This window comes from Corythoichthys intestinalis, chromosome 6 (genome assembly GCF_030265065.1).
Source record: "Corythoichthys intestinalis isolate RoL2023-P3 chromosome 6, ASM3026506v1, whole genome shotgun sequence".
Taxonomy (NCBI): Eukaryota; Metazoa; Chordata; class Actinopteri; order Syngnathiformes; family Syngnathidae; genus Corythoichthys; species Corythoichthys intestinalis.
Genome location: NC_080400.1, coordinates 26,365,868 through 26,389,434, shown reverse-complemented (window position 1 = coordinate 26,389,434; position 23,567 = coordinate 26,365,868). Strand labels below are relative to the sequence as shown.

At 40.8% G+C, this 23,567-nt stretch overlaps 2 protein-coding genes across 2 annotated transcripts in view; one reads left to right on the top strand and one right to left on the bottom strand.

Annotated features, from left to right (window-relative positions):
- smc4 (structural maintenance of chromosomes 4) overlaps positions 1-15,782 on the top strand; it is a 27,170-nt gene extending 11,388 nt beyond the window's left edge. The window contains exons 11-24 of the mRNA XM_057838306.1: positions 1,206-1,439; positions 1,507-1,692; positions 3,308-3,469; positions 3,535-3,760; positions 3,853-3,929; positions 8,853-9,005; positions 9,083-9,209; positions 11,186-11,375; positions 11,450-11,594; positions 13,979-14,152; positions 14,228-14,410; positions 14,510-14,742; positions 14,813-14,996; positions 15,074-15,782. Of these exons, the coding sequence (XP_057694289.1) occupies positions 1,206-1,439; positions 1,507-1,692; positions 3,308-3,469; positions 3,535-3,760; positions 3,853-3,929; positions 8,853-9,005; positions 9,083-9,209; positions 11,186-11,375; positions 11,450-11,594; positions 13,979-14,152; positions 14,228-14,410; positions 14,510-14,742; positions 14,813-14,996; positions 15,074-15,238 (2,439 nt within the window). The 3' untranslated portion in view covers positions 15,239-15,782. The remainder of the gene's footprint in view (positions 1-1,205; positions 1,440-1,506; positions 1,693-3,307; positions 3,470-3,534; positions 3,761-3,852; positions 3,930-8,852; positions 9,006-9,082; positions 9,210-11,185; positions 11,376-11,449; positions 11,595-13,978; positions 14,153-14,227; positions 14,411-14,509; positions 14,743-14,812; positions 14,997-15,073) is intronic.
- trim59 (tripartite motif containing 59) lies at positions 15,572-23,567 on the bottom strand. The gene is made up of 5 exons (XM_057838309.1): positions 23,276-23,567; positions 21,361-21,616; positions 21,064-21,285; positions 16,462-16,671; positions 15,572-16,277 (listed from the first exon to the last, which is right to left on the bottom strand). The coding sequence occupies exons 1-5, from the start codon at positions 23,350-23,352 to the stop codon at positions 15,711-15,713; spliced, it is 1,332 nt and encodes a 443-aa protein (XP_057694292.1). The 5' UTR covers positions 23,353-23,567; the 3' UTR covers positions 15,572-15,710.

Sequence of the window (23,567 nt, the reverse complement as noted above, 5' to 3'; positions counted from 1 at the left end):
GATGGAATGTCCTATAGACCCTACTCACGTGACGTCACAGCCACGCCCCCGCGCCATGTTGTCCGTATACTCGTCATGTTAATGCATTAGCGCTTCGTAAATTCCTCCTATTATGGCGTGTTTTTCTGCTTGTTAACATTAATAATCAAAATGGTGAAGTCGTGTGTGGCGGTCGGTTGCAAAAACAGAGAAGATAGACGGAGAGACTTGAAGTTTTACCGTATTCCGAGAGACCCGGAGAGGAGACAGAGATTGACTGCTGCAATTCGACGACAAAACTGGGCTCCAAACGACTACCACAGATTATGTAGTAGTCATTTTATATCTGGTAAGATGCATTTAATATATATTTAGAGGGTTTTGGGCTGACAACCACAATTAAGATCATTGCTAGGCTAATCGCCGACAACATACACTCAGACGTTGTGAATGAACTACCTGAAAATATATAATTATAAGGGGATAATCAGACAGTTGTCATACAATTAATTTACAATTTCACTATTGAGGTCAAAAGCCAAAAAATCAACTAGGGACAATCTGGAGTAGTGCTATCGCACTTCATATTTATTACATATTGTATATGTATGTAGTGAGAGTGCTATCGCTAAACCATATAAACATTAAAAGCCCTAGCTCCATTGACAAATGACATGAAATACAGTAGACTTGACAGTGGATGTTAGCAAGAACAAAAGATTTTGAATTGAAAATTTCGTAACTCACCTTCCCTGCACACGATAGATTCCTGCCGAATTTTCGTGGACGAGGACCTGTTTCACCCAACCAGCAACGAAGTATTTATAAGCCTCCAAGCTCTTAAAGTTTTTCAAACTTTCGTGAGAATAGGCTGATTTTGTGTGGACAAGATAGTTGTAAATATCAGGGTAGCTAGCAGATGTCAGGCAAAGACGGCGAAGACAGCGGGTCGAAAAACATCGATTTAGGCATCAAATATGTATCTGGCGAATGGATAAACTGAAGCTTTTCCACATAACGCCTTTTATGCAGCGCATCCAATGAGTTTACAGCGTCAGATAACACCGGGGCTTCCGTGAATTGCTCTATAACTTGCTAGACTAATTGAAAACAATGAGAATAAGTCTAAAAAATACGGACAATATGGCGGCCGGATACAGCAACACATCATTTTGTGACGTAGGTGAGTAGGGTCTATACCTCATATTTGTGCTTCTCCTTTGCAGACCAGAGAGAAAGAGCTGATGGAGCTAAGCAAGGCGGTGAACGAGACCCGCTCTCGTATGGACCTAGCACAATCTGAGCTCGAGATCTATCTCAGCCGCCATAACACAGCCGTGACGCAGCTCAACTCTGCCAAACAGACCCTTCAAACCACGTCGGACACGCTGCGGGACCGTCGTGCTGCTATTAAAGAACTGGAAGTCAACATACCGCAGAGGGAGAAAGAGCTCAAGAAGGTAAAAAAGTTACAAGGTGCGTCCTGTGTCGGGCGAGCGAGTCACAGAGCAGCCATTTTCTCTGCAGGACGAGGAAGAGCTGGAGGGTTTGTTAAGGATGGATAATGAAACCCGTCAGATTGTGAGGGAAATGAGGCAGAAAGTGGACGAGGCCAAAAGCTCTCTGTCATCCAATCGCAGTCGAGGGAAAGTCCTGGATGCTCTCATGCATCAGAAAAGGAGTGGCAGAATTTCCGGTATCCTTGGAAGGCTGGTAAGGGGCCATAATGTACCCTTAATTCCTTTGGGGGTTTGATGTATAGCCACCTAGATGGGATATTCTTGAGCACCACAGGTTTTAAATGAGATGTTTCAAAATGAAGGCACTTATTATTCTTGATAATGACATGTAATCCTTGAAGCCGCCACAAAGATCATAAAAGTGCCCCATTTGCAACAAACACCTCCGTTTAAGCCATCCATTCTATTTTCTATAGAATTCTGCATTAAGGTAGTGGGTGAGCTGGAACCTATCCCAGCTGACAAGAAGCAGAGTACACAATGGACTGGTTGCCATTCAATCACATGGCAGATAAAAACATACAACCAATTACAGTCGCATTCAAATCTTTGAAAATTGTAGTCCTAATAAATGCAACCAGATAAAATTAAAACATGATCACATTAAAAGGAGAGATGTACTCGCTAAACTTTTGAAAGTAAAATATTCTGCTTTAGGTTCGACTACTGTACATGTTAACTCTTTCGCTTCCATTGATGGCGATAGATGTCCACATTTGAATTCGCCGTCAGACTTTTTGAACACCAAATTAATTTTTATACAGAAAATAATTACAGTACATCTGAAACAAATGATAACAATATATTTGAGAGAAAAAGCATCTTATTTTACCTCATTCAAATTTTAATATCTGAACATTTAAATATGTAAACTAAAGTGCAATCACATGCGTAAATGAAATGGTTCTGGTTTTTGAAATTCAAATAAACCAATCTATTGTGATAAAACAACAAAATTGCAATAACTGCATTAACAATCAAAGTGACGTCTAACTGTAACTGTTGTCTTTGAACAAATCTGAATAAGGAAAAACATTGCAATAAAATATTGCAAACTGGTTTAACTTGAGAGTAGCTGAGATCTGTCATGACAGAACATCACTTTAATGGTATCTCGCGCCATCTAGCGTCATGAATGGGTATAACGTCCAGACCACGAATATAAGATGACCCCCACTCTTTCAGTCTTATTTCAATGCAAAAAACAGTCTTATCTTCGGGTCAATACGGTAATTTAAATTCAAAGCAGAAGGATGAAAAGAGCCACATGGCAATAATTTTTCACAATAGATTATTTTTGCCATAAAGTGGTTTGGTTTACTGGTTTGGTCTGTAGCATGTCAACAAAAGGGGCCAATATCGATTGCTTTCCAAAGAAAAATTAAAATGCCATGCAAATGCCTGCTGGATTATGGTAATTACAGAGATAATCAATGTGCTTTCGTTGGGGATGACATAAATCAGAGAAATATTTACTCTTGGAAGAAATAAGAAGATGCATCTGAATGATTAATCGATCATCAAAATGGTTGTCGATTCATTTTTATTAACTATTAGTTAAGGATTGATTGATATTGGCCTTCATTTTGATAGTTCTTCAGTTCATATAAAGATTTTCTAACGTAAATATTTTTATAGACTCACTATTGCATCCTGATTGTCATGCTTGTTGATTGTTGTCCAAACAACCTTGACAAAAAATCTTAAATTTGCCTCCTTCAACCTGCAAATGACCTGATTTAGCCCAAATCCCTTTGCTTTTACTTGTTTTCACTTTTCTTCCAAAAATAAATTGTGTTGGTTTACAGGGAGACCTGGGAGCCATTGACGAGAAGTACGACGTGGCCATTTCCTCTAGTTGTGGTGCTCTGGATCACATCGTGGTTGACACCATTGACACAGCTCAGAAATGTGTCACGTTTCTCAAAGAACAAAACATTGGCGTGGCAACCTTCATTGGTCTTGACAAGGTAAAGTGTTCGACTACTGCCTTTTAGCTCTGAATTCCTCGGTCTGACCTCCTCCTCGTCCTTAGATGAAGGTGTGGGAGAAGAATATGAGACCGATCCGCACGCCAGAGGACAGTCCACGTCTTTTTGACATGGTGAGAGTGAATGATGCCAACGTTCGTCCCGCCTTTTACTTTGCCCTGAGGGACACACTAGTGGCTCAGGACATGGAGCAAGCTACGAGGATGGCTTTCCAGAAAGATAAGCGATGGAGAGTGGTTACCCTCAAGGGCCAGATCATCGAGATGGCTGGTAGATGGCCTGCTCTTACTCTCCCAAACTTGAACTAGCCGTTTATATTCTTCATCTTATGCTTCCTCCTATGTACTCAAATATGCCAACAGGAACCATGACTGGAGGAGGAAGAGTGATGAAGGGCAGGATGGGCTCCTCTCTGAACACTGAGGTTTCCCAGGTGGAGGTATGTAGAAAACAGTCTTATTTTAAGGAGTTGGAGAGATTGCAATAGCCTTGTGAAGAGCCATACATGTTTTGGCTAGAATGGAATACATTTTTGTTATTGTGAAATACAGTTCCACACAAACGTACATGGAGATCTCATTTAGCTTAAAATTGGAGGCGTGAGACCCATTTTTCGAGTGTCCCAAACTTTTAAGAAAGTGCCATTTTCAAGGTTTCATCGGCCGTGACGTGTGTCTACGACCACAAAAAAGAATGCTATGACGACGCCAGTGCTCGCTGCCGCCGGCAACGCACCCACCCATGGGGTTTCAGACTCGGCACCTTTCAATCTAAATTTCTCGAGCCTCCGGGGTTGTAGCATCAATGCCAAGGCAAAGGGCATTAATCGGAAAATAAGGAAGTACTAAAAAATAAATATGTGGCAGAAAACACAGACAAGACTGAAAAAGCAGTTTCTGCTCGTGCACCCCTCTTTAGAATAAACTGCTGTATTTTAAGCAAAAGAACTGTTGTGCTTGATAGAACAATATGTCTATATGCTGCCATAGCAGATTGATGGCGCACTAAGCCGCCAAACTATTTTTAATTTGTCCGTTTTACCCTGAAAACCCCCGTTTACAGACATCGCGCAACCGCTTTTGTTTCAACCTAGCCATAAAAAGAATGATATTATTCAAAATGTCTGTCGTTTTTAGCTTAGAATCATTAATTGATGTCTAAAGCCTGAGTTATACTCCCGCGTTGCGGTGACGGCGTAGCGACTACGGCGTCATTCGACGTTCGATAGTTCTGCGGTGAGGGAACGCGTTGCTCTATAATTCACCGCCAAGCCACTAGAGGGATGTGGCGTTATGTTTGTACGGTTTTGGGGCATGCTTGTTTACTTCCGCTAGTCGGAGAAAAAATAAACAATGCAAGATGGAACTCTTGAAAGTAAATATTCTGCTCATCAACACTGAATAAATATTGAACATACAAATGTTGACGGGCAGGCGACGCAGAAGACTGTTTCGAGGCGGTCTGGCCGACTTTTGATGCCGCACAGAGAGTTTTAGACTCGGGTGGAGAGAGCTAGCTGTGGCGGCTAGCTTCAAACTGGCGTCGAGCACTGCGTTCAAGGTCTGCAAAGCCCTCCAGCCTGATTTGTTTGCCGTGTCCTACAACCAGCCAGTGGGAAGCCATAGCAGATTTCTGGCGTCTAGGGAACTTCCCAAACTGCGCTGGGAGGCTTGATTTTAAGGTTATCATAAAAAGCACCGAGGCACTCTCAATCAGTGATGATGTATTGTGTGTGTGAACTGTCTGTTATTAAAAATTAAAGATCAAAACAACTCTTTTGACACCAAATCTGTGCTTTATCCTTCATATACTTGAAACATGTACACAGTAAATGATGAAGTGCACCAACCAAAAATACGACATAAAGTGATAAAAAGTTGGCAGTTTTTGGCCGACTGTGTCACCGCTTCGTGTGGCCACTCGATTCCGACCACCCACGTCTCGGTGGTTCTTCCATTTATTTATTTTTTCGATCGCCGACCTTGCCATTTGGCAGTCACAATAATAATTTCTTGACGAGACTTGCTCTTCGATGATACTCCCGTCGGCTTGGTGCATTTTTGCGTGTAGAAAATAATGTTTGATTCAATTCTACAATGGCGGTGTTTTCGCCCGGAAACAACAGTCTGAGCGGACCAATCACAGTCCGTTTTCGCTACGTCTACGCGACGCGAAGGTTAGAAAAATCGAGAGGTGCGCGTCAGGCTACGGCGTAGGGTCATAACTCGATTCTTCCTTGACGGTGTAGGTCTGACGCGGAAGTATAACTCGGCCTTAAATTTTAGTTTAAAAAAAAAAAAAAGACAACTTAAAAAAATTATTCACTCGCATATTTTAAACGAATTACAATGAAAAATTTGGCGTCTGTAAAAAAGTTACGGATATCTACCTCATAACTGTCACTTATTGTATTTTTTTTTTTTGTTACTGTTGCATTTTCCCCGATATGTTAGATGATAAATAATTGATCCAAGCAAAATAAAAATGAAAAATAACATTAAAAATGGTAACTATATGAACAAGAAAAACCACTCCCTGTTGTCTGCGATTTCTGCATCGCGACCCTTGTTATATATCACCATGTTTCACCCATGACATTAAAAAAAAAAAATCCAGCTTTGGCCATTCACAGCTGTGTCTTGACACTCGGTGATACATGCTACATGGACTTTTTGGAGCGAAACAAGGTACGTACGAGATAATAGCTCGTTAAAATCGTGGCGTCTTTAATTCTGCTTTTGTGTGTTCTCGCCTCCAATTAGGGTTTTGCTGTTTAAAAAACAAATAAAAAAAAAAAAAAGCCTTCCTGTTCAAAATTTTTGTTCCCCCAGAAAGTTGAGATTTTAAGCTTTCCAATGATTTATCACACATGCATTTCAGACAATTTTGAAAGTTGGCCAAATTAAGGTTCTTAGAGTGGAACTTCAAGTCACCTGAGTGTTTTCCGCCATATACATGTGTATTTTTCGACCTTTTGTTCGGGTAAGTATTTTAAATGTCTATCTTTAAGCCAAGTATGCATATCCCACTAAAACACGTTCAAAAGTAGAGCTGGGAATCTCTGGGCACCTAACGATTCGATTACGATTACGATTCAGAGGCTCCGATTCGATTATAAAACGATTATTGATGCACCCCCCTCCCTTTTTTTTTTTTCTCTTTGTTTTTTTTTTTTTTTTTTAATGGTTTGTACCAGGGGTGGCCATTACGTCGATCGCAATCGACCAGTCGATCGCAACGCTAGTGTGGGTAGCTCGCAGCATCAAAAAAAAAAAAAAAAAAAAGTTTTTTTTTTTTTTTTAAATGTACATGGTTAACTCATTTGCTCCCAGAAACGTATGAATACGTTCCATTTTTACATGCTTAACTGTCCCAATTACGTATTTATACGTCTTTTGCGTTTTTTTGTACAAGAAGCATCAAGAGCTTCCCATCTATCTCCAAAACAAAAAACAAGCCTCAAAACTAATTTTAAAGCAATAAAACTGGCCACTGGAGGGCAGTAGCGCATTTGTTAAAACGCCACAACCCAATTCAAACAGTACAACTTTATTAGGGAAGTTAGCAGAGCCCCTCCGCAGCTCTCTGCTCAGGTCCACCGCACGCTCGAGTGTCCTGCACGGAAACGCGCATGGCCAAACCAGTTCCCCCCCAGGAACATAAGTTCCCCAGGCGAACGAGACAGTGGTCACCACAAAAAAAAAAAGACCCCAGAAAAAATCCATCTTTACGAGACAGTCTGCAATGAGGGAAACGTTTAACCACTGTCGCAGCCACCAAACGTCATCTCTCAGTTAGGTAAGTGTGAATAAATTGTTACTTTGCTATCAAAAGCTCTATTTGGCTGGTTGTTCATGTTATTTTGTAAAAGGAACACATTATTCAGATGTTTGGGATGTCACTGAAGCAAAAAATAGCAGTGTTAAAGTCAAAGTTATGTTTGAAATTTTTGCGTTTACAAAAAGCTCATTTTCTCCGTTTTTTCATCAGAAATTGGAAAATTGCTCCAACTAAGCTATTTTCTAATGCTGATTTCTAAAGAATGGAAAAAGATATGAACTTACTTTTTTTTTCTGCTGAAAGAAGAGAGTCTAATCTTACTTTTGGTGGGTTCCATGTTTATATAGCAATAGAGCAGAATTTTCTGTGGGCCTTGCAAAATCAGTCTAAATCGAGTAAAATGGCCGGGAGCGAAGGGCCTTGCTCCGGTGAAAATGGCTGGGAGTGAATGAGTTCATTATGTTATGTGAGCAAACATAATTTACCGTCCATTTTTTATTTATATTTTTTTAAACGTACACAGTTATTTGTGTTTTTTGTGAGCAACATAACGTCATATGTTGCTCTTAAGGTAGATCGCGGGAGGTTGTCTCATTTAAAAGTAGATCTTGGAGCAAAAAACTTTGAGCACCCCTTGTTTGTACATTAGTTCCAAAATTGTTCAAAAATACTCTCAGGCTAAACCACACTACTATTTCAGTATCAAGTTAACATATAGCAGTAAACAAATATACAAAAATAACATTAAATAAAAAAACTCCAGTCCCCATTCTGTATCAGCAGCTTTAAACTACAATTAATTTAATGTTGTGAATCAACCGTTAAATTTGTTAAAATTGCTCCCGTTATTCCATAATTTCCCTTTTGTCTACTTTCGACATGTGAAAGTTTTAAAACTATTTTAGAGATAGATTCAAGTCAATATTTTACCGATTTAGGAGTATTTTAGATAAAAAGTTAATTAGGTTTGCTTGGAAGGTTCGCTACAACAGCCTTGCAGGGAAGTGTACTGCTTTAAGATGGCGGCCGTTTATAACGCCCGCATCTAGCTTTTTGTAGATGTGCTGCTAACACTACCAAATCTATATTGCATCTAGTCCTATATAAATGATATCCACCGTAACACTATATGGATGTACTTGTAGCAGCTTTTCGGCAGCAGTCAGGTATGTTGTTGTGTTTTTTTATCTCATTGCATGAGTTGAGCTAGAGCCGTGAGTTGAGCATTGGCATTACCCGAGGGGCCGGGTAATGGGAAGCATGATGTTTAGCTACTCTCGCTCCGTTCCGTCCCGAAGACCGCGCGGCGCGCTGAGTGTTGTGTACTTCCGCTTTACTTCGCATATTTCAATAATCGGAATTTGGATGTTTGTGAATCGTTCTCGAATCTTCCACGGCCGAATCGCGAATAATCTAAGAATCGGAAATTTTGCACACCTCTATTCAAAAGTACCGGTAGATTTTTTTTTTTTCTCTTTAATTCATAAATACGGATGGCTGTTCAGAAACCCCAACGGTTGCGCGTCCGATTTTTTTTTGCATAGGTCTGTTCTAAAACCTGATGAAATGCACACGTCTACAGCTCGACCGTATGGAGAGCAAGCTGAACGAGAACGTGACAAAGCTGCAGGGCTGCCAGGAGAGGAAGCTGCATTTAGAAGAAAATGTCCAGCGTCTCCGCTCCCAGCTCCGAGACATGAAGAACACGCTGGAGAAATACGCCAACAGCATGACCGTACGTCGTAAAATAATCTTGACTGGTCTCAATGGGTGCCAGGAAATCAGATGAGTTTCACTTTTAATGTCCTCCAGAGTCTGGCAGAACAAGAGAATCACCTAAAGGTGCAGATGAAGGAACTAGAGGGCAACGTGTTGGCTGCTGCCCCAGACAAGACCAAGCAGAAGCAGATGGAGAAGAGCCTGGAGGCCTTCAAGAAAGGTCCCACCACACTACACTTAACTTTTTAACACTCCTTTCTAGCTTTAAAATATCAATCGATCCATTTGCTACAGCAAGAAAATACCTCCAAAGACCTACAGTATGTGTTGTGTCAACTTAATAACATTTGGCGCCATTTAGCAAATGATTAGATGATAATGCCAGGAACGGCTTATTTGAGTTGTGATTCGTGTTCAAAATGTCAGCATGATAAAAAAAAAAACGTCGACCATTGAAAAACCGATGCAAATTGTAGACGTTTTTTTTTTTGTTTTTTTTTTTTTTGTGAATGTTGAGTAAGCCTGAACGATATATCGTTTAAACATTGCCATCGCGATGTGTGTGTGCGCGATAGTTTTTATATTTTTTAATCCACATACGCCCTGCTTTCTGCTCTGCACAGAGCTTCACACGCTCTTTGAACCTCACAGTCACTGCAGCACTTGCTTATAAAAGTTAACGATGCTGGTATCTCTGATCTTGCCAAAGAAGCAGACGTCACAGCACAGCAGCTGTCAATCATCGTTTAACTTGTAAAACAGTATCTGCAAGGAAGCCGCTTTGGAATGAATGAGTGTGTGTGTGTGTGTGTGTGTGTGTGTGTGTGTGTGTGTGTGTGTGTGTGTGTGTGTGTGTGTGTGTGTGTGTGTGTGTGTGTGTGTTGGAGACGTTTGAGACATATGAATTAAATGCCAGAAGTGATCATGAGGAGTTTGTAATTTCTACATGTCCAACAAGAGTCACAGCTAAGGTAGATGAACAAAAGTATTTAATAAAGCCATGCATTTTTCGACTACAGTACTTTATTCTTGTTCAAAAATGATTTGGTTGGACAGTTATGTTTAAAACTGATCATAATATAACATAACATTTTAAGTGCCTAAAACCATTTATTAATATATATATATATACATTATGTATGTATATTTTTTTTAAATCATACTTTGGGGAAAAGGTGAGAAAAAAAACATGCCTTATATGTATCTCTTTCCAATGCTAAATATGAATAAATACATTGAGCACACATACACAAAAAATAAAAAATTTGGGGGGCGGGGTGCGCAACTTCGCGGTTTTTCACTTATCGCGGCGGGTTCTGGTCCCCATTAACCGCAAAAAACAAGGGATCACTGTACACTGGTCATTGAGAGTCATCCAAAGTCTTTCCAAACAGCTATTCAAGTCATCTAGTGAAAATTTCTTTAAAAACATATATATATACTATATATATATATTTTTTTTAATATCGCAATATAATATCGCAAACCCCAAAAAAATCGCAGCAATAGTTTTTTCCAATATCGTTGAGGCCTAATGTTGAGTGACATCTCAGTTCTGTTGGGTTCTTGAGAGCTTGTCACTGCTCGAATGTTAAATTTGCTGTATATTATGTCATGCCTCTAATGTGTCAATTTTCTGCTTGAAAGAGGCGGCAGGATGTTGTTCCCTAAATTGCCACCGTTTATATCAGTTTTACACAACTCCATTTAGGATTGGGTCATTTTTGCCCCGCTCATGAATTTATTATGTAGAGCTGGTCGTTATGTTCCAAAGAACTAGTTTGTGGCAAAATACATTGTCACATGGCACACAAAGGCATCCTCAGATAACATTGTATTTATCAGATTCCCATTATTTACGGTCTAAAAGTGTTTGTCATATTTAGACTTAAGGCTTTTGCACAAATGTGGGCTGTATCGCCTTTTTATGAACTAGAATTCTGTCACAAATTGGAGAATTGAATCACAGAGGACCCCCCCCCCATATAGAATGTTACAAGAGAAATGAAAATACAATGTTAAAAATATTCCCAAAATCTACGAATTGGTGAATCCACTGGTCCCGATTCCCGAATCGCTAATATACAGGTGGAACACAGTGCAGTTCACTTGTGACCTTTTTGTAGCATAGTACTTTAGAATGTTAATGGTATCCTGACGTCCTTCTATCGCATGAAACAACATTTTATTTTGCAGACTTTGAAGCGGCATCCTGTAAAGCCGGAAAGGTGGAAAATGAGGTGAAGAGGCTCCACAACCTGATCGTGGAAATAACCAACCACAAACTGAAGGCTCAGCAGGACAAGCTGGACAAGATCAACAAATCTCTCGATGAATGCACTTCTACCATCACTAAGGCTAAGGTTGCCGTCAAAACGGCAGATCGGTGAGCATCCAGCACCGGAGACCACATACCGGCCTGGTGAGTTTCGTGGTTAACGCAGTGTCATGTCCACGCAGGAACCTGAAAAAGTGCGAGGAGAACTTGGCCCGCGTGCAGGCAGAGCTGGATGACATTGAGAAGTCTTTGGTGAAGTTCACGGAGCAGCTAAGGGAACTGGAGGAGGAGGCGGGCCAAATTATGAAATCGTGTCAAGAAGCTGAGGTCAGACCTTGTCCAAGTTGCAAGGCAAAAAAAAAAAAAAAAAACATTGGGAAAGGTCTAGCATTAGGGAGCTCACCTAATTCTTGTCTTAATACTCATTTAATACTCATTTCCCCACTATCATCATTACCTCTTGCGCACTCTCCCTGCCATGTCTTACCCGGTCCGACCCTCTTCATGTCCACATGGTGTTCCTCAGTAAAAGTCATAACAAGCTAGGAACGCTAAATACAATTAGTCCTCGGTTTACAAATGATTTCCGTTCGTGCGCTGGCAATGTAACCCGGATTTCCGCTTAAGTCGAAATTAAACCTTTAAATACCTCTAAACATCCTCCAAATTAAAAAAAAAAAAAAAAAAACTATGCAAAAACATTTATTATACGTCATTGTACTGTCCTCGTCAAGATGTTGGATGAGCTAGGACGAGCTAAGTCCTGGCTAGACAGCGAGCCAAGCTCCGAAATGACGAATTCAGACGTCCGCATCGTTTGCGGACTTTATTCAGCTGCTCTTGACATCCCCTTTTCAGAATGAAACTAAATGAGTCTCATCTTCAATAACAGCAATTCAAATTTGCATTTACAAGTAGCTGCTGATACAGAAATAACAAACGATTAGCATGAATCAGCGTCCGCACATCATCAAAAACAAATCACATCAACTCACCCCAAGTATTTGACCATAATTGAAAACACACAATAAACAGTACAAAAGGGGTTATATACAGCTGTCGCATCTGGATGCTTCACAAGCAACAGATGGGCGTGCAGGCTGTCACCTTTTGGATGGATGGGCGGTGTGTGAATACTCTTGCATGCGGAAGTATGCTCTACGCCTCCTGTGCCAAAATAAAAGCATGCATCACAAAACAAAAGTCAACATAAAAAAAAAAAGACGAAAGTCAGGGACTACCTGTATCTGTCATATTTTGTATCACAATTTCGCTTGCTGTATTTATGCCCTTGAAACTCCTCTGTCCTGCCATATTTTTGTAATCCATTGTCTCAGATGTCCAATCTATTTGAACTGGGAGGGTTGGCTGCCCTCCCACTTCAAATGATTTGACGTCTCGTTAGTGACACTTTTTAAATTCACAAAAGGATGAAAGAAGACGTGACTGGATGTCTTATCATCGTCAATGGCACTGAAAGAGTTGATCAGAACTAGAGCTGAAACGAATACTCGAGTAACTCGAGTTTAAAAACTGATCCGAGTAATTTTATTCACCTCGAGGAATCGTTTAATTTTGCCACGTCACGTGCGTAGAGGAAGAGGCAATTAAAAAAAAAAAAAAAAAAAACCTTACTGCAGCCGACAGCCGCTAAAACTAAGCCGACGTTGCTAAAAACTACGCCCGCATGATGCTAGTGTGGTAGCAGGTAGTGTCCGATGCGTCTCATAGATATCGCATGCATTTAGGACTAGTTTCGAAATGACAGACTCGGCAGCGTTAGTAAACAGCCGCGATCTTTAAGTAGTAGACTTCTCAGCGCTAATAAATATAACGTTACTGTCACTCGCTCACGTAACGTTAGCCCTTCGGAGGGCTGGGTTTCTATTGATTATGACCACTGTCGATGCATGGCTAATGTGTCTTACATAGACTTTATTTAATCTGTAAAAACACTGCGTTGTAGAGTGATATAAATTAAAACATAGTTAAGCTAACTGTCAGTTTTAGCTCAGTAGTCATTGCTGAATTAAACACCAAGTACCATTGGTCCCTCATGTGCTCCAATACAGCAGGTATATTTATTTTGAATACTGCAAAAACTCAAAATCCTATCAGCACTTAAGTTTTAAGTTAGTCTATATCTAGAACTTGAAAATAGCTTGACACAAATTGAAACACGTGGGAAAAACACGTAGCTTTCAAGTGATGTGTGTTATCAAGCGTAATTACATTTTTAGGTAAGATTTTTTTTTTTTTTTTTTAAATAAGATCTAGAAGTTTTTTGAGTGAAAGCAGTGAATTTGTCTTTTTTATTCTAGTTACATCTGAGATGCAATTGTTGGCTGTTTTCAACAATGTACATCGAAAATAAAGACATTGATGGACTGAAAATGGTTCAATTTTGGATTAAATGTCTTTTTTTCTCATGTTTATTTATAATTGCTCTTTACCTAAAAAAAAAATTTTTTTTTAAAGTTTTATCCGATTACTCGATTACTAAAATAGTCGATAGCTGCAGCCCTAACCAGAACCATGAAAATGACAGCCTACTTGATAAGTTATTTCTAGTCGACACACAGCCAGAGGCAGCTGTAAATTAGACAGAAGCAAGCACCTATTTTAGCTCAGGGGAAAACCCTGACGATTCACTTTCACCATCACTCGGATCAAGTCTAAGGCTTTATTGAACGATTCTCATTCTTCTCCAGGCGGCACGCTCAGAGGTGCAGGATCAGTACCAGACGGCAGAGAACGAGATCAAGGTCCTGCAAGAGCAGGAACACGCCCTGCAGGAGGAATCTCTAAACGTCCGGCTGCAAGTGGAGCAGATGGAGGCAGCCGTCGCCGAGTGTAAGGGCAAGATCAGTAACTGGCAGAAGCAGGTGGGTGCCCTCACTAGTTGTATGTGTCTTGACGCAGTTTTGTTTTTAATCCTAACCACACGTGGCGATCCCCAGGCTGAGAAGCTCTCGCTGCACACCGTGGAGGGAGCACCGGACGAACAGCTTCCGGTCTTATCGGCCGAGCAGCTAGAAGAAATCTCCGACCGAGAAGTCATTACGAAAAAGATTATGAGCTTGGAGACCAAGCGCAGTGAGATGAAGCCCAACCTCGGGGCCATTGCGGAGTATAAGAAGAAGGTACATCCGAGTGCACGCGAGCCGGTTCGGCAGAACCGAGGGTCAGGGATAAATGAGTTAACCCTAACCTCAGCGTGATCCAATTCCACATATGTGCAGGAAGAGCTCTATTTGCAGCGTGTTGCCCAGTTGGACGAGATCACAACCCAACGAGACAACTTCAAACGGGGCTACGAGGACCTCCGCAAACAGCGGCTCAACGAGTTCATGAGTGGCTTCAATATGATCACTAATAAGCTGAAGGAGAACTACCAGATGCTGACGCTGGGAGGCGACGCGGAGCTGGAGCTGGTGGACAGTCTGGACCCCTTCTCTGAGGGCATCATGTTCAGGTGCGTGCCATCTACAAGTTTGTTGCTTCACCTCTGCCACCTTATTGATACTTGAACTTTGTGTATACAGCGTGCGTCCTCCAAAGAAAAGTTGGAAAAAGATCTTTAATTTGTCAGGAGGGGAGAAGACCCTTAGCTCCCTGGCTCTGGTGTTCGCACTGCATCACTACAAGCCCACGCCGCTCTACTTCATGGACGAAATCGATGCGGCGCTCGATTTCAAGAATGTCTCCATCGTGGCCTGCTACATCTACGTAAGCACGAATCGACGCGTCCTTTCGATCCCCTCGCCACTGTTTTCGGCACACTGTGGGTTTCATTTGCATTGCAGGAGCAAACTAAGAACGCCCAGTTCATCATCATCTCTTTGAGGAACAACATGTTTGAAATAGCTGATCGCCTCATCGGTATCTACAAGACTCATAACACCACCAAGAGCGTCGCGATCAACCCCAAGACTATTGTGTTCCGAGAACACCATGCCGTCACTGCCTAAGAGAGCTCTCGCTTCTTGTAAATACCTGTTGCTGTTACATTGTTTTATACTTTCAATAAAGTTCAACTCATTGTCAAAACCACCACTACAGTAGCAATTTTATGTCAACAAACGCTGATAGAAAATCAAGAGGATCAGTCAAATGATTTTCCGTTCAAAGTTGTCCCGACACGTCTGGATCTTCATGTACTCTATCATCACGCATACAAGGAACATGCATTTGTGTACATCGAAGATTTGTAATCTTTTTGAAACGGCCATTTGCACAAATGCACAGCCGTTCACTAAATGGGCTGAGCTCATTCACCCATTCATTCCTTTGAATGAGCAGTCTTTATAGATGGACATGTGAACTTTATTGAGCAACACAAAGATACAAAATTCCTAATAAAACTACCAAGAGGCTTTAAAGGCTAATCAACAAGCACGGATTACTGTACAAATACATTTTTTTGTCTTACTACATAAAAAGTCAACTTGTAAATAAAAGGCTGAAGTCAAGCGGTGATGCCAGATTTGTGAAGAAGTCAGTCAACTGTTGCAAAAACATTTCTAGCATAGACAAAATGTAAACTATACATCTTTGTATGAGCATCTTTGTAACTGCATAGGCCCATTCAACCTGTTCACCGACAGGCGTGAATAGCTCCCTTGGACCTTGGCTGACCTGAGGGACGCCAAGCCAGCACAGCGAAACCACTACCAGCAGCAGCGTCAACACTGGCAAAATCATTTGGGGTCCCAGCCAGTTGCAGTACCGCGCTGGTCCGCCATTAGCCTTGGAAGTCGCGCCACCGCACCGGGTGCACAGATTAGGGACCGGCGCCTCATCCAGACTGCCGAGGGTGACTGTGTTCCAGTTCCGGCGCAGGTAATCGGCCGCTCGGGGCGTGACCGAGAGGTTGAGGGCGCGTGGCAGACTGGCAACTTTGTAGTCGTATACTCTCTGTCTGAATGCGTGAACCTTCTCCAGGAAGGCCAACGGAGACTCCTCCTCCCCCACGGATTCAGCAAAAGAGATCAGGTCCACTTGCTCTTCCTGGAACCAACCAACACCACTGTCACGTCCCCTTTTTCCTTATATAAATTGGCAAAACTTTCCAAGGGAATAAAACTGACGCACTCATATTTGGTACTGAACTTTTTTTTTTAAAAGCAATTTATCAAGCTGACATTTACTTGATTTTGATGCTTAGTGAACCCAAGAGGGTGGGCGTACATACCTGCAGCTCCTTGACCCTGTGGATTAGCGGGTTATAGGACAGCGACACCTCTGCTAAGGCTTTGTCCAGAACCTCCATGTAAGCTTGCCTCTTCTTGATTAGCGCCATCTCCAGCGTGTGAAAAAATTCGGCGACTTCCTGACGGTCCTGCTTCACCGCAGACTCACAGCGGGCCTTTTCCTTCTCCAGTTGCTCGCCCAGCTCACACACCTAACACATGACATAATGTTCCTTTTAACACCATAATTCCTTCCGCCCCCCCCCCCCCCTAAATAAAACAACTTTTTGACTGATATTTCAAGGTCCAAAGAACATTGGATTCAAAGATGTACACTAACTAAATCTACCAAACGAAATTAACTTTTTTAATCAGCTGAAGAACATAGGTAAGTATTACAAATACAAAAGGGAGAAAATTAGCTTGTTATGAGATAAAACACAAAGCAGAACAGTTACATCAATATTAAAGAACTTTTGCTTTTGTGCCAGTTCTAACATCTGAACAGTAGTTAAACACTTAGGCTTGGCTTTTGGACATATAACCAATAAATAATGGTTTGGCAACAGACCAATGTCGTAAGCGACGTAACTTACCAGAATACATATCTGTTGTGCCGGTCGTAATGTTAACCTGCTTTTCAAATTAGGACAGTTACATCCATGTTCAGTGGCTACATTAGTATTTGTCAGTTGCATTCGTCAAACTTGACATACGCATACTTCAGCTGACTAGCACAGCACATACCTTGCCAAATCTATTGGCATACATACCATTTTTGTGTAAAACATTTCAAACTAAAGCTCACTGTATCAGAAATAACATCACTGCTAAGGTGATGATCTTTCTTAGAAAGATGGAGCAATATATGGACTTTTGTCAAGATAGGCCAATAGAATAGAATAACATGTTCACTGTTGGGGTGATTATAATTGTTAATTGTAACTTTGCACCATCTAGTGGCCAATATTACAAAATGAAGAAAAATATAATTTTAATTGCCTTTCACAATCAACATTTTTTGTTTGTTTTTAGTATACCGGCCTCAAATATTGGTTTTAGACTTTTTTTAAAAATTAAGATTCATAGATTTAAAAAAAAATATGAATCTGCCTTTGAAAATCCCATATCAGTCGATCTCTACTTCAAACGCTTACATTTTTATTTTATTTCTACACCCGCATTCTTTACGTCTGAGACTTTTAATCATTCAGATTAATGAGAAAGTCTTAAAATCTTCGACCAAGGGTGTAGAAGGGAGGAACAAACGCTGTATAAACATTTTTTTATATCCTTTTTTTTTTTTAAATACTGAAAGGTTTAGTTTCCCTTTTCTGCAGGTGATTTTGGCTTATTAACTTAGCACTGTGAATCCAAAGCATTTCAAATTTCATTCATGAACTAATCGCATAGATTTTTTTTTTTTTTTTAATGCCTCTTTGGCAGTGAATATTGTATTTTTTTGGTCACTGATTGTGTTAACAGGTTCATGGGGATGGAACCTATCCCAGGTGATGATATTCTAGCCTGGTTGCTAGCCCAGTTGGGTCCTATTTAGACAAATATGATTGACTGATTGACTGATATTGTAGCATGTATCTACAAGGACAACACTAACTTGATATTACAAACTCAGCTGGAAAATGGAACATTACTTTAAATTAATTCTACCCAACTGGACGCCACAAACTAAGTAAAAAAAAAGTTGTCCGAGATTTTTACGCTCACTGTTAGCATTAGCCTAATGCTAACGCTACCAGTTACATTTAGTGTGTGATGATCACTGAGCAGCACAGACCTGTAAAGGCTAAAGCAACATTGCATATTCATTCTGGCCAAGAAAACAAATCTTACCGTGTGTGCAAACCTGCATGGAGGCTGGAGAGCACTGGTGAATCGGGAGGGGCGGGGGGCAGCACATCACAAGTGACGCAACCAGACACTGATACAATGCATGCTGACAGTGACTACACATAAATGTCACACATTGTGAACATGTGACGGAAACTAATGAAAACTGACATTCCCAAAACACGTTTTTTGCTCGATATCATCTTGTCATCGTCAAGAAAAAAAGTGTTCGCTGACAAAATATTTTTGTCGTAGTCATTGTTGACAAAAACAACATTGATTGCAACTAATGCTGCTATGATTAATCGATTAACTCGAGCAATTCAATTAGTAAAAAAATTTTAAATTTTGCTGCTTCGAGTATTCGTTTAATTAAAGTAGGGTTGTAATGGATTGTTTTAAAAGTGTTTGCATTTAGTTTTATTGATTTGGGTGGATATACTGACCTCTAGTGCCAAAAGTGAATATGACATAACTCATTTCACATGGCTGAATCTAGCTGCTCCCTGTTAAGATCAACATAAGCTAAGTTTTTGTTTGAGCTAATGTATTTTTTAATGCATTCGTAGTTTAGTTTATAGGTATATTTAGCAGTTTACAAAACACTCAATGACCTTGGAGAAAAATACATGCTTGATTTGTTTGACCCATACGAAGCATCTAGTCACCTAAGGTCAGCTGAAACAACAACAAGAACCAAGCAGGGTAAGGCCGCATTCACTTACTACGATCCTCACTTCTGGAACAAGTTACCTGAAGCTCTCAAATGTGCTCAAATGGTTAGCTCCTTCAAATCAGTGCTAAAAACGCTACAATTTACCACAGGGTTCATAACTGCAAATACAGTGGGGCAAATAAGTATTTAGTCAACCACTAATTGTGCAAGTTCTCCCACTTGAAAATATTAGAGGTCTGTAATTGTCAACATGGGTAAACCTCAACCATGAGAGACAGAATGTGGAAAAAAAGAAAGAAAATCACATTGATTTTGAAAGACTTTATTTGCAATTAATGGTGGAAAATAAGTATTTGGTCAATACCAATAGTTCATCTCAATACTTTGTTATGTACCCTTTGTTGGCAATAATGGAGGCCAAACGTTTTCTGCAACTCTTCACAAGCTTTTCACACACTGTTGCTGGTATTTTGGCCCATTCCTCCATGCAGATCTCCTCTAGAGCAGTGACGTTTTAGGGCTGTCGTTGGGCAACACAGACTTTCAACTCCCTCCTCACCCCGTGGCGTCAAAATGATAAGAACAGTGAGCAAAAATCCCAGAACCACACGGGGGGACGTAGTGAATGACCTACAGAGAGCTGGGACCACAGTAACAAAGGCTAAGATCAGTAACACAATGGGCCAGGGACTCAAATCCTGCAATGCCAGACGTGTCGCCCTGCTGAAGAAAGTACACGTCCAGGCAGTGTTCGCGTTAACCCAATATTTTCCGTCGTTGACCGGTTTTTTAAAACGGTGACGGAAAAAACTGAAGTCCATCCGTCATTTTGACAGGTTGCAATTCACACCCCAGACCACAGGGTGGCGAGTGAGAATATTAATCAGCTATTGTCTCTCTTGATGCATGACGTCGTTGGCCTTACTCGGAAAAATGTCAAGGCAACTGAGTGTTTGCCTGGCACGGCCAGACTGTTCTCCCTGTATTTTTCAAACACTGAGAGAAAAGTCTGGGACACAGCCTCTCGAGTAGGTACAAAATCAATCGACAAATCAGATTTGTTTATTTGCGTGACGTGTTCTTCACGAGCAACGTCACTCTTGTGTGCCGAAAGTCGTCTCTACAACAACACGGATGACGGGAGAGGCGAGAATGTTCCAATCCGCGGTAAATTCAGTTTTAAATGAGCTAAAACACATCGACACGAGACATTGACAACAGTCTGTCTCGCGCTAGCCATGTTGAATAAACTCGGTTCTCCTCGTATGTTTACTTCTGCGCGCAAGTCCCTCGTCCTGCCCTCGTCGCTTTGCTAACGGCACGTTTGCCCGTCGCTGATTGGTGCACTCCGCTGTGTTTGCCTCTTGCTAAGCTTGTTCGGACAGAATATTAATTAAAAATGAATGAAAACTAAATACTATTGAATATGTCATTATTATCATTTTTAAAATGTAACTGACGGGTAAAAATAGATTATGAGCGGATTTTTAGGACACTGTCAGTCAAAATGACAGACAACGAAAAAGTCTAGCGCAACCTCTGCGTCCAGGCCATAACACATTCTCCCAGTCCTCTTCTGGATCATCCAAATGCTCTCTAGCGAACCGCACACGGGCCTGGACGATGAACTATTGGTATTGACCAAATACTTATTTTCCACCATGATTTGCAAATAAATTCTTTAAAAATCAATGTGATTTTCTGGGTTTTTTCCCCCACATTCTGTCCCTCATGGTTGAGGTTTACCCATGTTGACAATTACAGGCCCCTCTAATAATTTCAAGTGGGAGAACTTGCACAATTAGTGGTTGACTAAATACTTATTTGCCCCACTACATTCTTCAGATTTCAAGTTATATGAATATGGATTTTCATTCAATTTGTTTTTTTTAAATTTCCATTTCCTGTTTCCTTTTAACTTACTTGATGATCAAACATGATGTTTATGTATCATTTTATTTGTGTTTTTTGGATTTTTACGTGATGTAAAGCACTTTGAATTAACCTTGTGTTGAATTGTGCTACACAAATAAATTTTCCTGGCCTTGCCTTGCCTTGCCTTATGGTTGGTCCTCACCTGCGCCCATCTGCCCGCAGAGAGTTGCTCGAGCAGGAGCGAAAGGGTCTGCTTCTCTCTAGCGAACGTCGCTTGCAGGTCGTCTATGGTGTGGCCCTGGTGCTGGCCCACAGTCAGGCACAGGCCACAAATGACCTTGCGGTCCTGGACGCAGTACATATTGAGGGGCTGCCCCGGATGCTCCGGACACTCGGGAGCTTTTGGCTTGCTATTCTTCTGGTACTAAAAGAAAATACATTGTCTAGTAGAACAAGAACAAAGGTCTGACAGAGGAGCTTACAGGAGGTTCTGACGTACTTTCTCGACGATGGCGCGCAGGGACACGTTGGTGGGCAGCATGTCCACGCCTGCCTGGGGCAGCTCCACGACGCTGCGGCAATTAGGGCACTTGAGCGGCTGATGCAGCGGACGCCAGATGGAATAGTTGTGCGACGCGTGGAGCAGACTGTCTAAGCAGCTTCGGCAGAAGGTGTGAGAGCAAGGCAGCACCCGTGGGTCCGAGTATAGCGAGTAGCACACGGAGCATGTCAGGTCCTCTTCCAGACTGTCCATGCTGCCCAGAGCAGAGCATGCAATTTATATTACATTTGCAATCGCCTTGGAATGCTGTATTACAAAACAGGAGGCATCAACGGCAATAGGAGCACTAAACAACTCATTAGCTACCACAGACAGCGTTAGACGTCCAATCCATTTTGGCTAGGAGTTCCAGTCAAAAAGGATTGGACATCTAATGACACTGAAAGATGAGCATTTACAGCCAGTCCTCCCACTTTAAACGAATTGAATGTCCATCGTCGTCAATGGTGGGCAATTAGTTAATTTTGGGTTTTTAGGTTAGAGGTAACTTCTTGTTGATTTGGGGTAACTTCCTGTAAATTTTGGATAAATTCCTGCTGGTTTTGAGTAGTGATGCACGATAATACATTTTTCAACCGATATCGATAACCGATAATTTCCTGCCCCTTCCACCCGATAACCGATAATGTCACGCCGATAATTCTATTCAAATATGTATGTAAAATTTTAAAGTATTCAAAGATCAAATGTTACTGTGCAAAAATTTTTTTCTCCACATCAAATGTGAACAAGTAGTAAATTCCAACATCTAAACAATGGCAATGACATTGTGTAATGGTAAGATTTTGCAACAATTACTTAGAGAGTAAACACCCAAGTTGCACAAAAATGCCTTTAAAAGTAAGCCATTCCTAACATATCATAACATATCACATTACTACACTGCAAAAACACCTCCTTAAAACTAGCAGAATTGGACAAAGCTGTTGATTGCGCACATTTGAAGGCTAAATCAAGTATATACTGTAATTATCGGATTGCATTATCGGTTGAATTTCGTTTTATCTGGATTATCTGTGTGACGTCATAATTGCCATTATCGGCCGATAATTATCGGTGACCGATATTATCGTACATCTCTAGTTTTGAGGTATTTCTGCTTTACTTCTTTTTAAATCATTTGCTGTATGATCATCTTTTTTTTTGGGGGGGGGGGGGGGGGGGTGAAAGGGGCCATTGTAAATGAACAGGTATGTTTTTATTTTACGTTTTCAGAAAAAAAACCCGACGCATTTTGTGTGCCGTGATTTCCCAATTTTTAATATTTCTTGTATGTAAATTGGATTTTAAAAATGTAAAGCAGAAAATATGAATATTGTATGTTGGGAGCTTTGCGTTGCACGGAAAAGCATAGAAAGAAGGAAAACCCACATTTTCAGAGGTAGTGGGCCCCTAATCGTGTCATTTTATGTCAGTTAAATGCAGGCTTTGTTTTTGTGGCCTTTTTTGCCTGTAAATTTGTGCATATTAGAAACAGGTGTGCTTTTGAGCCGACTGTTAATGCATTTCTAGGCTATGTTAACAGCGTTTTTTTTGTTTTGTTTTTTTTTAAGTTGCCGTAATAAACAGTCGTTTTGTACTGATAACTATATTACAGTACTTACAATATTTAGGTTTTTATACTTAAAGTCTAAAAAGTTTCATGCCAACTCCCGAGGCGTCAATGCAAGTTGATGAACGTAGTTTTAACATACAAACAAGTTGTTCATCCATCATCAAATAAAAGTAACCCGTTTGCTTTCGTTGTAAACATTTTTGTTTTTAATTTTACTCGTTTGTCACCGAAATGTTGACCCATATTCGCAGTACGGCGCTCGACAATATATTTTTATTTTCTTGTTAATAAACTTACCTTTGGCGTAGAGTTGGATGCTGGTTTGCAAACAAGTCAACTTGAGTACTTCGCTTCCGGTTGGTTTCTCGTTTCATTAAATGTATAATCTTCTCTTCCTTACACGCACATAATCATCAATTCCTGACCTATTGTTAGCGGTTGTACTCAGATGCATACACAAACACAAACAATGATAAAACATTTAAACGTTTTGTGATGATACTCGGTGCCCGGTAGTAATTTGCGAGTCGTTGTTCATGTTCTGCATTTGCAACCTGAAATTTCTACCAGTACGCATGCGTGGAAAGAA